Source organism: Ornithorhynchus anatinus, chromosome 4 (assembly GCF_004115215.2).
Source record: "Ornithorhynchus anatinus isolate Pmale09 chromosome 4, mOrnAna1.pri.v4, whole genome shotgun sequence".
Lineage (NCBI taxonomy): Eukaryota > Metazoa > Chordata > Mammalia > Monotremata > Ornithorhynchidae > Ornithorhynchus > Ornithorhynchus anatinus.
Genome location: NC_041731.1, coordinates 2937330 through 2952657, shown reverse-complemented (window position 1 = coordinate 2952657; position 15328 = coordinate 2937330). Strand labels below are relative to the sequence as shown.

General features: G+C 44.6%; 1 protein-coding gene across 1 annotated transcript in view; it reads right to left on the bottom strand.

The window, feature by feature from the left end:
• The window catches only part of FER1L6 (fer-1 like family member 6), a 66601-nt gene extending 52827 nt beyond the window's left edge, over positions 1–13774 (bottom strand). The window contains exons 1-6 of the mRNA XM_007661346.3: positions 13680–13774; positions 5129–5217; positions 1209–1326; positions 701–755; positions 487–618; positions 29–91 (exon numbers count right to left, since the gene is read on the bottom strand). Coding sequence (XP_007659536.2) covers positions 29–91; positions 487–618; positions 701–755; positions 1209–1326; positions 5129–5217; positions 13680–13702 — 480 coding nt within the window. The 5' untranslated portion in view covers positions 13703–13774. The remainder of the gene's footprint in view (positions 1–28; positions 92–486; positions 619–700; positions 756–1208; positions 1327–5128; positions 5218–13679) is intronic.
• Positions 13775–15328: the final 1554 nt, after the last annotated feature.

Here is a 15328-nt window from a genome sequence, read left to right as displayed (position 1 = left end):
CAACCATGCAGAACCTGTAGATACTTACCGAGATTTTGATAATTTTGTCGAACAGATGGTCCTGGGGCCCGACTAAGTCGAACACAAAATACTGTGAGAACAAAAGAACTCCATTAGTCACTGGGCCAGGAGGCCAAAATTTCTCCAGGTGCACTAGCCAGAGGCTTTACACTGTGGCATTTGATGGTGAGAACATCACTAGATTGAAGATGAACGGTGTTGAAGACTAGATTTTCAATTTCAAGAAGTCAGATTTCTTACCTAGCCTAAGCCTGTTTGACTATTCTAATTTGCACTAGAATATCCACTACTCCCCTAACATCTCTGATCCCCCTTTCTCTCAATCTGTGAGCCCCATGTGGGAAAGGGACTATGTCTATGCAATTAACTTGAATCTACCTGAGCATTTATCCCAGTGCACAGCACCTAGTAAGCACATAACAACACGATGAATGTAATGATAAAAAATGAACAAGATGGTCTTACTTCATTGTAAAATGGGCTGTTGGTTCCTTGTTTGACTGTGGTCTGCTTCTTCTCATCCCCGACCTCGATGACCACAGTGGGATCGATATTTTCTCCCGCCAGTTGCCGGGCTTCGATGATGGTTATGCCGATCTGCGAAGCACAGACAAAGGCGGTTTCGCTCTGGTGTTATTGTCCACACACACGGTTGAGCGGGGACAGGGAGAGGACTTACTTGGTAATTCTGGAACTTGGCTTCCCCGTCATGAATCTTGGGCACCACTTTGGATCTGAGCAAAATAAAGAAGGGAGATTTGCTTTGGTAAGGAGATGCCTTTTATGTACGACAAGTCCTATTGGTTCCCTCCGTCGGAAGGCTCGTGTGACGAAAGGTTTGGGTGCGGGGCCAAACTGTAAAGGAGACCGATTACCAACGAATCATCCACAAAATAATTGGAACACTCATGTGTTCTTATCCGATCAATCGAATGGAATGTAATCGATCAACAGAAATACCCTTGTTTATTTCATGTTGTGATGCTAGTAGCGACTAGGGCTTCTGAAGCACAAGGGTATAAGTAGAACAAAACCAGCTCAGGAGAAAAAGAGACAGTGAAAAACAGAAAAAGATAGAAGCAGAGTCTCAGTCCCTCGCAGTCTCTGTCTCTCTGATACTCAGGCTCACTCATTCACAGACATCACCACCACATCAGGCTGCATCTCCAGCAATCCAGGGGCTGTACCTTTTCTTCACAGAATCCAGAGATGGAGACCCCACGGTTGGGTTACTGTTGTCTGGTTCAACATCACCTTCTTGTCCAGGGGCTGCCTCCCGGGAGCCTTTATTTTCCTTGGGCCCTTCTAGTCAAGAAAGAAAATGGACAGACAGGTGTCATCGGCCCACCCTTGATTCCTTCTGAGACCAGGGACAATTCATTCTGAGGATTATCTAGTCCCCTGGCCTCCCTACTTGCAGCCCTTTGACCAGGCAGATGGTGGTAGTACAGGAAGGATGGGAAATTCAAATCCATCCTTTTAGCACCATTTGCAGTTTGGGAATGCGAAATCCATTAGCCAAAGGGATGATTCTGTCCAGATTTGATTTCCCGCCAATCTAGCGATTATCCAGGTTCACACCAGACACGGTCCATAGCAGAGCAAGGGATGACACTGTTCCAAATGCCATCCTGGACCTGCTCCAGCACACAGTACCCAACTTGGTGCCATGCTTGGTGCCAGCTGCGGGGAGGCTCTTGGTCATGGGCTTTTCAGCTCAGCGAAACCCCTCGTCTATTAGAAGATCTATAAAATCCATTCCCGTTAATCGCTGTGATTGCTAATGTGTTTATTGTTTTAAACTCCACCGATGTTTATTTTTTAACTGGCTTTCGTCTGAGATTTTTCTCTATGTTGTGTCTGGAAGACTATGAGATCACTGAGACTCAAACCCCTCAGTGAGAAAATGTAGTAAGTATATCCTCCCACTAGACTATAAGTTTTTATGGTCAGGGAAGGTGTCTGCTAATTCTGTTATGTTGTATTCTACCAAGAGCTTAGTACAGGGCTCTGCACATAATAAGCTTAATAAATTTGATTGATTGATATTTTTTAAGCACTACCATGCAGAGTTCTGCACTAAATACTGGGAAAGATTACACAGATGGGAATTATCAATCAATAGCAATTGTTTACATTTAGTTCAGTGTTCTGCACTCAGTAAATGTGCAATAAACACCACTGACTGATTGCCTGAGCGCTTACTGTCAACAGAGTTAGACATGGTCCCTGTTGCTTAAGGGGTTCACAAAAAGATGAGAAATGCCAAAAAACAACAAAAGCAAAGTCAGCATGGGGATTTAGGCAACACTGATGATAATAATAATAATAATAGCTGTATTGCTAAGCTCTTACTATGTACCAGGTATTGTACTCTTATTGTACCAGGCTGCGATGGATATAAGCAAATTGACTTGGACATAGTCCCTATCCCACATGGGGCTCACAGTCTTAATCTTCATATCATATTATTATATTATGGGGGAACTGAAGCTAAAGAATAATAATATTGATAATACTTGTTAAGCACTTACTATGTGCCAAGCACTCTTCTAAGAGCTGGGGGAGGTATAAGTTAATCAGGTTGGATACCATTCCTGACCCACTTGGGGCTCACACTCTTAATCCCCATTTTACAGATGAGGTGACTAAGACCCAGAGAAGTGACTTGCCCTAGGTCAGACAGCAGACGTGGTGGAGACGGGATTAGAACCCAAGTCCTTCTGAGATCAGGTCAGACCGAAGAGCTTGGCTGTGAGCCCAGGTTTCAATCTGCTCAGTGGTTTTCCTGTTTGGCTGGTACAGTTCTCCCTGCCCCCCATCCTCTCCCCCTCTGTCCTCCTCCATACTCGATAAGCCTTCCTCAGCTCCAGTTTACTACAGGGGATGGAACTGGATTTCTGGTTTACCATTTTTGATTTGTGGGCTGAAAAGAGAAAGAGCTGGGCAAAAGGAAAGATACTAAAATTAAAAAAAAAATCATTGAACTTTGGCAAAGCCATTAACCCACCTCTAAAAGGGACTTTCACTGTTTCTCGTAAAACCCGCCCCGCCCAGCCCTGACTTTTGCTGAGGGGCCAGGTCACTCAGTCTCCACTCATTTCTGATCAATAGAAAATGGATTCCTCTTCATGGAGGAAAATATTCAATCAAACTGAAGGACCTCAGTCCTTCAGAAATTAAGAAACTGGCTCCTTTATATAATCTGCGAGGGAGCTCAAGAAGCCAAATCTTCAACTGAATCAGCACAGCTCCTGTTGTCATGGCAAACTAAAAACATTTCCCCAAGCAAGAGTGCTATTTTGTCCTCAAAACTGTGGCCCACCAGCAAAGGTGGGCCAGAGAAGGCTGCTGTCCAAGGGTTCTGGCCTGGAGAGTTCTGCAGAGCTGAGTTCTGGGAGGGACCAGCTCAAAACCAAAACACATTCGACCCAGACCTCCACAGACGTTGCCCCGACCCTGCTTCCTGATGAGACTCCATGGCAATCAGCCATGGCCTTCTTGCTCGACCATCCCCAGGTGGGGGTTTCAGGGAAGCAAAAGCAGACCATCTTCCCAAGAGAGACTTTCTGTTCATCTAGCTGAAAGGCTCGTTAAGTTAGGAGATTTATTTATATTACTATCTGTCGGCCTCTCCCCTCTAAACTGTAAACTCGTTGTGTCTACCAAGTCTGTTGTATTGTACTCTCCCAAGCATTTAGTTCTGTGTTCTATACACAATAAGCGCTCAGTAAATACCACTAAGATGATGAGCTCACTGATGGCTCAGATCAAGTTTTGGGTTTCCTTTGTAGGTTTCTGTTATTACAGGGAAACTCAAAGAACTCGTTGACTCTCCTGTGATCCCACAAAACTAATGTACAAGGACCTGAGGGACATAGTATGAGATCGCTCTCCTCTTTGGTGGCATACAAATCTGGCACTTTCTAACGGTGGAACCAAGCGCCCATTAACCTAACCTGTCTTGTAGGGACCAGGGGTGTGCCAAACAGCATCCCCAAATGGAAGCAGTGTGGCCTAGTGGATAGAGCATGGGCCTGGGAGTCAAAAGGACCTTGGCTCCAATCCTGGCTCCATCACATGTCTGCTGTGTGACCTCGGGCAAGTCACTTCACCTCTCTGTGGGTCGGTCAGCTCATCTGGAAAATGGGGATTAAGACTGTGAGCCCCATGTGGGACAGGGACTGTGTCCTGCCTGATTGTGTTGTATCTACCCCAGTACTTAGAAAAGTGACTGGCACATAGTAAGCGCTTAACAAATACCATAAAAAAAAGGTTGAAGTACTTCATCTAATCTCTGGCCCTGCATGGAATTTGGTGGAAAACTATCGAGGATTGAAAGCCAACTGAGCAGTAGTGGATAAGATGTGTCAGGGGCTGCTGAGAAAAAAACAGGATTTGGTAGTAGAAACCTCCTGAATTCTGATACTGTTGCCGTCTCAGACTTACTCCCCCTCTCCAGCCTCAGGATTTATGAATTCCAAGGAGAATTACAGCCCCAATTCACTCATTGGCCAAGAATTTAAAATATAGCCAATATTAAACCCCAACCGATGATACAATAGAGATTGATCCCTTTAACCGTTTTCTTTTCCTCATTTTTTAAAAATAAATATTTGTTCAATTTTTTTATGGTGTTTGTTAAGCATTTACTACGTGCCAAGTATTGTACTAAGCACTGGGCTAGATACAAGCTAATCAGGTTAGATAGAGCCCATGTCCCACATGGGGCTCATATCTTAAACCCCATTTTACAGATGAGGTGATTGAGGCCCAGAGAAATGAAGTGACTTTCCTGAGGTCACACAGCAGACAAGTTGCAGAGCCAGAATTAGAACCCAGGTCCTCTTTTCCAATACACTCTAGTAGCAGGCTGAATTAAACCAAAACCCATTTCTTTTCTGCTTAACTGAATCCCAGGTACTTTACTTCAAGACCATTAGATCTGTGTAGGCCCTGCTTCTATTTAGTGTTAATTACAGGCAATAACCCATAACATGCTCACTTACTGTGCTTTCTGTGTAAGGGTGGGAAAGGAGACACAAAAGACTTTGCCCTGTTCCCTGCTCAAAAGGGCCAGGAGAAATGTTGATTTACTGGGCTTTACCTAGGGCGCCTTTATTTGTTAGGGTTAACCCCTTTTCGCCTTTGTTCTTCTTCTTCTTCTTCAATTTAATTCCAGGGAACACTCCCTTTCTGCAAAGAGGATGAACAGAGTTAGCAATGACAGCACAAGCAAAAAAATGTTCATTCTATCTGTCCATAGGAGTGGTTGGATATCAAGTGGGTTGCTCACGGTCACTTTCTCCTAACAAAATGATAATAATTAATAATAATTATGGTATTTGTTAAGTGTTTACTATGTGCCAAGTACTATTTAAAGTGCTGGGGTAGATAGAAGTTAATCAGGTAGGACACAGTGCCTGTCCCACATGAGGCTCACAGTCTAAGTAAGAGGGAGTAGGATTGAATCCCCATTGTACAGATGAAGGAACTGAGGCACAGAGAAGTGAAGTGACTTTCCCAAAGTCGCACAACAGACTCATGGCAGAGCGAGGATTAGAACTCAAGACCTCTGACTCCCAGGTCCGCGCTCTTTCTACTAGGTCACGCTGCTTCTCTTAGAGAGAGATAGAGACTGAACCTGTGTGAGACATATAAAATACCAGGCTGAAAAACATTCTCAGAATCTACTGACCCACTTAAAAAAAGTCTAAATACTAGTTGACGAAAGGTAGGATGATTTGTTATCAGCATGTGTCATGAGCCTAAACTTGTTCATCTGGATTCTTTTTTACTATGAGATTGTGTTCTGAGACTGACTCCTACCCTGACCAAGAAGTCTTGCCCCGTACATATCTGCTGTCCAAGGGGGATGGTGATTTGGCTTTCCCTCCCTGACAGCAGCCATCCTAGACTTTCTCCACTGGGAGAGAGGATTATAACCCAGGTCAACCAGTCAGTCAGTCGTATTTATTAAGCACAGTACTGAGTGTTTGGGAGAGTCCAGTAGAACATATAACACACATTCCCTGCCCACAGAGAGCTTATAGTCCAGTGGGCAAGACAGACATTAATATAAATAAATTCCAGATAGGTACATAAGTGCCCTGGGGCTAGGAGGGGAAATGAAAAAAGGGAGCGAGTCAGGGAAATGTAGAAGGGAGTGCGAGAAGAGGACAAGAGGGCTTAGACAAGGAAGGCCTCTTGGGGAAGATGTGCCTACAATAAGGTTTTGAAGAGGAGAAGAGTAATTGTCTGTCGGATATCCCGAATGCATTGGAGGATTACTTTAGCCTAAGCCCTGCAGACTCCCTGAGTCTATCTGCAATGACAAGGTCATGAGGGGAAAGAGCCAGAGATGGAAAAAGTTGGGTGAGAGAAGGTATTGCATGAGGATCCTTTTGTCTGCCAACTGCAGACCATCAGAATGCTAACTTTTTCCTCGCCAGATTTAGGAACAAGGTAAATTTCCCTCTCCAGACATGTTCTTCCAATAATAACTGCTCACTATGTGCCAAATCCTGTACTGAATGCTGGGGTAAATACACGGAAAGTAGATCAGACACAGTATTGGTCCCTCACAGGGCTCATGGGCTTAGCGAGAGACCGAAGAGATAATTTAATCATCATTTTACAGACAAGAAAACTGAGGCTCAGAGAAGTTAAGTGACTTGACCTAGCTCACAAGGCAGGAAAGTGGCGGTTTCCTGACTCCAAGTTTTATGCCATTTCTGCTAGTCATGATGTAGAAATGCTAAGGGCAACTTTGATGAAGACAAGCTATGTGGAGAAGAGAGACAGCTCCCAATGCTTAATGGCTGTCAGAAACTGGAAATAAACTCTCCTGAAAATCCAGCGACAACTGAAGGACATGCAAAGAAAACCACTCAATTTCTTTCCTTTAGAGGGACAGTAACCCGGTGACCCACTAAATGACCAGGCAAGCAGACCACCCTAGGATAGTTGACCCTCAGACTTCTGAAGCATGGGATATAGAGTAAGAAAGAATGACCAGAAATTCGGAGCAGCTTCCAGTCACGCTGTAGCTGCCAAGGAAGTGATAAGGACAACAATAGAATGCCAGTGAATTAAAATTTCTAGACATATACAGAAGAGGCCAAGAAACATGTCAAGAAAGAAGGGAGCAGAGGCTGTAGGAAAAGAGCATTTATTCAAATAGCTCTTTGGGAAGCGGGAGGGCTGTCTTCTCCCCCTCTAGATCGTAAGCTCGTTGTGGTCAGGCAATGAGTCTGTTATATTGTACTCTTCCAAGCACTAAGTACAGTGCTCTGCACACAGTAAGTGTTCAATAAATACGATTGACTGACTGAAATTAGTGCAGGAAGGAAAGGAGGCCCAAGAGTCCACAAGTGGTTCGACCTTCATCGATTCATGGCATTTACTGAGCACTTTCTGTGAATGAAAATGATGCCACCTTTCTGGGGTAGGGAGATGAGTGTGTGCATGTGTGTATTACAGGACAAAATTGATTATAATAGTTACCTTCCACAGTAAAAACTTATGTGAAGTATCAAAATAAAAAGACATGTCACTGAGTACTTACAATGACGTAACTATAATTGGCTATTCATAAGAAATTCCTAGCGGGTCCCATCTTTAAGTCATAAGGAATAAACCCCACCACCCTCCCAGCCAAAACATAAAAAACAGGTAAAATGTCAGGCCTTGTTTTCCAGTAATAACCCTAGGCTGTGCTGCTGTGATTTCCATTCAATTCTATGCCGCTTTCTGCTTTGATTCCAAATCATTGTCCCCACTGAGAGTTCATTTTTCTGAACTTTATAATGTTCCTTAATGAGAATTTTATTAGCGCTTGTGTCCCGGAGCTATTGAAAGCAAAGGGTCGGCTTTTATAAGGAGAGAAAGCAGTGAGAGTAATCAGAGCCGTGAGTCAGACTCTCCCGAAAATGGCTCCCATGACTTCTCCCTCTCGTCTTCTCAGATGAAGTCTTCCCTCTCATCTCAGTAGCTGATAACGTGATCCACACATTCAGAGCACTATCGACTGCAAAGATTTGAAAAATCAAAACCTCTGGAAATGCACCTCAGCTGGGCTGATTATGTATTTAAAGAGGGTGGATCCAAACAGACTCTTCGTGCCCCGGCTGCAGAGCTGAGGCAAGATGGAATGGGGTGGGAGCGGGGCCTTCCATTCCTCCCATCCTTTGCTGAAGGAGGCCTGGGAGGTTAGGGAAGGTCACCGCTGCCTGTGTTCACTCAAAAGGGCAATGTCCTCTAGTCCGTAAGCTGCCTGTGGCAGAGAGACCTGAGTCTACCTATTCTATTGTACTCTCCCAAGCGTTTAGTAGAGTGTTCTGCACACATTAAGTGCTCAATAATAATAATGATAATGTTGGTATTTGTTAAGCGCTTACTATGTGCAGAGCACTGTTCTAAGCGCTGGGGTAGACACAAGGGAATCAGGTTGTCCCACGTGGGACTCACAGTCTTAATCCCCATTTTACAGATGAGGGAACTGAGACACAGAGACGTTAAGTGACTGGCCCAAAGTCACACAGCTGACAAGTGGCAGAGCCGGGATTCGAACTCATGATCTCTGACTCCCAAGCCCAGACTCTTTCCACTGAGCCACGCTGCTTATCAATAAGTATCATTGCATGATTGACAAGACTGGTGAAGCTGCTAGGCTTTTGGTCAGGTCAGGGTAGGGAGAGGTAGAGTGGGGAGGAAGCTCAGTTCTCCTCTTGGCCATTCTAGAAAGCCCACTCCTCTAGCCCCCTTTCACCCCAGCCCCACCCAGAGAGAGGATGGGGCAACCAGGATTACCCTCCTGACACTGAAAATGCTCACTTGGAGCCTGCCTGATCTGAAGGAGGATACGAGGTTTCTCCCATTGCTCTACTGTGGGAGGGACAACAGATTGCCTGTTGTCACTAAGTAAGCATCCTATGCTCAAACCGCAAGATGGCTCAGAGTAGCCACAGATATCCGTTTGCAGCCACTCCCTAAAAACTATTCAAAACTCGAGAAAACCCCGGATACATTCCGGATTAGGGAGCTCGGCTCTAGAGCAAGGAATCTCCACCCAGAATGCCTCTATTTTAGCTTTCCTATAGGTACCATAGCCCACCTCTCGTGTTACACCGGGGGCTGTCCAGGGCAACCCTTCCTCCATCCCCTCACTATTCCACCTCCCCCAAAGCCTCTCTCAAAGAAAAGGCCAGAGGCGTACACCACCAAATGGCATTTTAGGGTTTCAGAACTACTAATTCCATCTTAGTAAATTCAGGTCTGGGAGGGCCCAGGAGCCAGAAACCACCAGCTCACTGCATTTATGTAATCCACCATCAGATCTGTTTCCTTCTGACAACTGCTGGATTCCTTTTGGTGAGCAATATACTGTCAGTCAGGCAATTTTGTTTATTGAGCACTTACTGTGTGCAGAGCACTGTACTAAACACTTGGGAGAGTAAAATATAACAATAAACAGACACATTCCTTGCCTATGACGAGTTCAGAGTCTAATTTAGTCTGTCTCTCCCTCTAGACTGTAAGCTCCTTGTGGGAAGGAAGTGTGACTACCAATGATGAAGGATTGTACTCTCCCAAGTGCTAAGTACAGTGCTCTGCACAATCAATCATTTATTCATTCATTCATTCAAATCATTCAATAGTACAGTGCTCTGCACAATCAATCATTTATTGAGCACTTACTGTGTGCAGAGCACTATAGTAAGTGCTTGGGAGAGTACAATGTAAGACAATCGCTACACAAGTTTCCTGTCCAAAATGAGTTTACAGTCTAGAGGTGGAGACAGGCATTAATATAAATAAATTACAGATATGCACATAAGTGCTTTGGGGCTGAGGTAGGGGTGAGTAAAGGGGGGCAAATCCAAATCAGGGAAGCAATGTAGCTTAGTGAATAGAGTTTGGACTTGGGAGTCTGAAGGACTTGGGTTCTAATCCCAGCTCCTCCACCTGTCTGCTATATGACCTTCAGAAAGTCGCTTCACTTCTCCGGGCCTCAATTACTCATCTGTAAAATGGGGATTAAGAATTTGAGCCCCATGTGGGCCAGAGACTGTGTCCGACTCAATTTGCTTGTATCCACCCTAGCGCTTAATACAGTACTTTGACACATCGTAAGCACTTAGCAAATACAATTATTATTATTAAGCGCAAGGAAGACACACGTAATAAGTGCTCAATAAATACTGTTGATTGATTGAGCATCTTATAGTGAATCAAGATCGAGTCTATCTCTGCCCCAATTTCTGCTCCTCACACCACAAGACAGACTCCCTCTGGCCACTTCTTGAACCCATCAGGTCTCCGTGGCTCTAAGCCCTACAGCAGCTATGGCGACCATAGCACTTAAAACTTCAGCAGGGATGAGAGTTGTCCATTAGTGGACCAGATGTTCACCCTCTCGTCATCTGCAGAGGCACAGCCTCCCAGGACCCAAGAAATCGGATGCTTGGACGAACCTCGGCAAAGCAGAGGGAGAAAGAGACCAGTTGGCATGGTCTGGAATTTCTCTGTCAGTGCCAACGTTCTGTGAGCCCCATGAGAGACAGAGACTGGGTCAGACCTAATTAATTTGTTTCTTCCCCAGCATTTAGAATAGGGTTTGAAACTTAATAAGAGCTTAAAAAGAGTGTATGGGAGGGTAGAAGATATGGATGGAAAGTTTTAAATTTCTTCGGATTGGGTCATGGGGATACAGAAATCAAAATGAAAAGTACTTTAAGAGAGGGGAATACTTAAAGAAATATCCTGGATCTTCCTACAACCATCTGTTAGGGCAGAACGGAGGGTACTTCAACCACTGGGTCTGTTTATCATTATTATTGTTTAATTGTATATTATTTTATTTGATTATTAGTATATTTTCATAATAATATTTGTTTAGTGCTTATTATATTCCAAGCACTGTACTAAGCACTGGGGTAGACACAAGATAATCAGGTCCCACATGGGGTTAACAGTCTAAGAAAGAGGAAGAACAGGTTTTGAATCCCCATTTTTTAGATGATGGAACTGAGGCACAAAGAAATTATTTGCCCAAGGTCACACAGCAAGTAAGTGGTAGAGTTGAAATTAGAACTCAGATCCTCCAACTCCCAGGCCCATGCTCTTTCCACTAAGTTACTCTGCTTCCCTTTAGTACCTAGGCATTTGCACCCGTCTTTAGGCCTTGTCGCATATATTATTTTTCAGATAAGTGGTGTATGTATCCATTTATAGCCACTCTTTATTAATTCTCCAATTCATCGACCCAATTTATCCTACCATATTCTCTCTACTGCCTGTTCTATCCTTGCACTTCTGGTCCTACCAATGGAAAATAATTTTTGTCTGCTAATTCTCCCAGGTGGATTGTAAGCTCCTGGAGACAGTGGCCCCATGTCTTGCTTCTGTTATGAGTCTCTTGAGCTCTTGGTACAGTGTTTTGCACACAATAGGTGCTCAGTAAATATTATTGATGGATTGGTCAGCTCTCTTGGTCCACTATCCTTTGGGAGACAGACGTGCCACTTGAGCCACTCCTTAGGACCATGCTCCCCAACTCTCAAGGAATGACAATGGTTTGGGGCCAGGGGGAAACGTTCTGAATTACTTGTGGAGGAAGGGGATGATGAAATAATCCATCTCCAAAACAGAAATAAGCAGAAACCAGGGGAGAACAGAAGAGGATGCTTGGCTCAAAATAGCTCTCAGAGGTCAACTAAGGAAATCAGGCCCAATCCGTTTCTGAAGATGTATCCCATAGTCAGGCCTGGCTTGAATCCAAGATAGAAGCCTAGGTAAAAATGCACCATCTAGAGGCTCAAAACAACCACAAAAAACCCAAATAAGGGTTTTGATACTGAATATAGCCCTATCCCATTGACTCTTTAGGCATCTACTGGTTGTCTGCTGAGGGACAATCTTAGAACCCAGGTCCTTCCGACTGCTGGGCCCATGCTCTTTCCACTAGCCTATGCTCCTTCTCTGTCCCGTCTTCAAAGACTTCGGGGAAGACAATTCAACCACTGCCCTGGGAAACCCACCTATGAGAATTCACCTCAAAACTTTCAAGCAAGCGCTTGGGAGAGAACTGAGCTGATGTGGATATATCTATAATTCTATTTATTTATACTGATGCTATTGATGCCTGTTTACTTGTTTTGTTTTGTGGTCTTTCTCCCCCTTCTAGACCATGAGCCCACTGTTGGGTAGGGATTGTCTCTATCTGCTGCTGAATTGTACTTTCCAAGAGCTTAGTACAGTGCTCTGCACACGGTAAGCGCTCAATAAATACGATTGAATGAATGAATCCCTACCTTACAATCTAGTGGGAGAGGCATATGTAACAGGTAGCAGGAAGCAACTGAGTATAAAGACCCAAGTAAAAGTGCTGAGTGTTTAACTAGCAGCTCTCCTCTCACTAAAGGCAGCATCCTTCTTGGAAGTTTTTAAGCAGACTGGAAGAAGTGGGCGACCCTGTCCTCATTACATCCCTGTTATTTCTTATTAGTTAGATACTAATGAGAGAAGCAGCATGGCCTAGTGGATAGACCCCGGGCCTGGGAGTCAGAAGGATCTGGGTTCTAATTCCCGGCCCTGCCACGTGCGTGCTGTGTCACCTTGGGCATGTCACTTCACTGGGCCTCAGTTCCCTCATCTGTATAATGGGGATTAAATCTGTGAGCCCCATGTGGGGCAGGGACCTGATTAGTTTGCATCTAGCCCAGTGCTTAGTACAATGCTTGGCACGTAGTAAGCACTTAAGAAATGTCACAAAAAACACTTCCCTTAAACCTAATATGCCTAAACCGATCAAATTAAAATGCCCATTATCCTCTTTGGAAAATGATTTGGATAGTCAGCATGTGGTTAGAGGAGCAGGACCACAGAAGGTCTTGAATACTTTTAGCTAACAGAATACAAAAGATAAACAATGAAAAGATCATAAACTGAAGGGAGAGTCTGTCAGGTTAAACTGAGATACCACCGGCTACCTCAAACAACATTTACTCCTACAGAAAGTCAAGGAACAGGCTAATCCAGAGACCACATCAAAGCCTTCCCCCGCCATATTGGGCGAGGCATTAACTTTCCACAATCTTTCCAAAGCCCCTTGTCCCTTCTTTTGAAACAAACCTACGTGGACTCATACCTCCAGGAAATATAAACCAAAAGCTATATTTACTCCAAAATATGCATAATACATAATCAAATCTCTATTTGTCCTTCTTGCCTTAAATAGCAGATCCTCCCTTTCTGCTTCTCTCTTCCTTTCCTCCTTTCCCATTACTCCCCTCCCCAGCCCCCACCACTATCCACCCTCCAGCTCAAACAGGGAGAATACACATGTCCAAATCAGCAAGGGCATTCTTTGGGATACAGCAAGATCTTTTATTTAAAATCAAAGCCTTGTAAATGATGAAAATCCTAAGTCTCTAGTTCACTGTAATGAAATGTCCCACTTAATAGAAGGCGGTTCAGAGGGCTCTCCTTCCCCAGGGAAGAAGAACCTTTCGTTAATGAATCATTAAAAAAAAAAAACCCTTAACACTTTTAAATAAAATCCCTGAGGTTTCTTTTTTGTTTCTGTGGCCTTTCCCCTCCCCTCTCCGTTCCCTCCTCCATCTGCTCTCTGGGCCCTGGGGCAGGAGATACATTACTTTGCCTTGGGCAGTGTCTCCATCGTTCTCCGTCTACTCCAGCCAGGTCTATGTGGCAGGTTCCCCGAACATACTTTCCTCTACTTTTGCACAGGTTCTCCAGGTTTCAGCCTAATCTGTGGAGATATATGATATCACCTATGTGGGGTGTGACTGTTCAAACATTTCCGTTTTTTCCCAGCTCCTCTCCCAGAGGCGAGGTGTTAAAGGAGACTGGGCAGGGCTGCCCTGGTTCCTTAACCCTGGAAGGTTTCCAGCGACCCTTCTCCTCTCCTCTCCCCTAGGGATACACGCCAATATCCTGGCCAAACCCAGCTCCTACGTCTTTCTTTCAGACCTAAACCTCTGTGGAGGGATTGAGTTGTGATCAAAGGAATGACTGGATTTACCTCGAAACTGCTTTTCCAAACTCCAAGCTTTATTTCTGTCCTCAATCAGGCCAACTGAAGGAATTTTGTGGGGAGGACGTACTCCTGAAGAGGTGGGTGAATCCCTGATCCCAACTCTAGGAGTTACTCCTCGGTTAATTACTTTGTATGGTATTTAGTAAGCACTCTCTATGAACCATCCACTACGCTAAGCTCCGAGGTCTAGATACCGGATAATCAGATCAGAAGCAGTCCCTGTCCCACGGGAGGCTTACGGTTTAAGAGAGAGGGAGGAGAGGTATTTTATTCCCATTTTACAGACGCATAGAGATTATACAATTTGCCCAAGGTCACACAGCAGGGCAGAGGCAGAGTCGGCATGAAAACCTGGGTTCCCTGACTCAGACCTGTGTTCTTTCCACTAGGCCACACCGCATCCTCTCATCTCCTAATCTGCTACACCCGGCTCTTGTTCAATTCCAAGGGTGAGAAGGTTATAACCAAAACGATCAGTGCCTTATTTTTAAACAAATTACTTTGTTTACCGACACCACCCCCAAATGCTGACAAAACGCAGAAACAGGCGCTGTATAAATTGTGGGTGTGCAGCAATTGAGTATTAAGTGTACACATGCCAGCTGTTTCTTCATGAAGAGTAAATATACCATAAAATTCTTCAGAGGAAGCCAGTCCCACGCTCCGACCGAAGGAGGGGCCTAATCTACGAAGGAGGGGCCTAATCTGTCCTAATCCTCCTGACCTCTCAGGTGTTTTTGGTGCTGGTGATTTTGTTCCCCTGGAAAATCTCTCGAGATTCAGCTTCACTGACACAGTTCTCTCCTGGAACTCCTTCCTACCTCCGTGACTGCTCCTTCTCAGACTCTTGGGCCGGCTTTCTTTACTTTCTTCATCTTTTCTTTGTGAGGGTTTCCTAGGGCTCGGTTCCGGCTCCATATCCACTTCTTGCTCTATACTCATTTTCTTAGAAAACTCACCCTCTCACTAGGCCTCAGATCCCATCTCTATGGGAAGACTCCCAGATTTACCTTACCAGTCTCAACCTTTGATTTGCTTTATCATCTCACACTTCCCCCTGCCTCCAGCTCATCTACTCTTGAAGTTTTGCTGGAGGCAGAAGGCGAAACGGCAAACAAAATTAGTGACCGTCTCCACTAATGCAAGATTTCTGCTCACAGTATTTATACTCATTCATCTCATAAATAACAATCTTCCTAAGAGTCCTTTTGCATCATAAAGGACCTCAGCTCACATGATTTACGG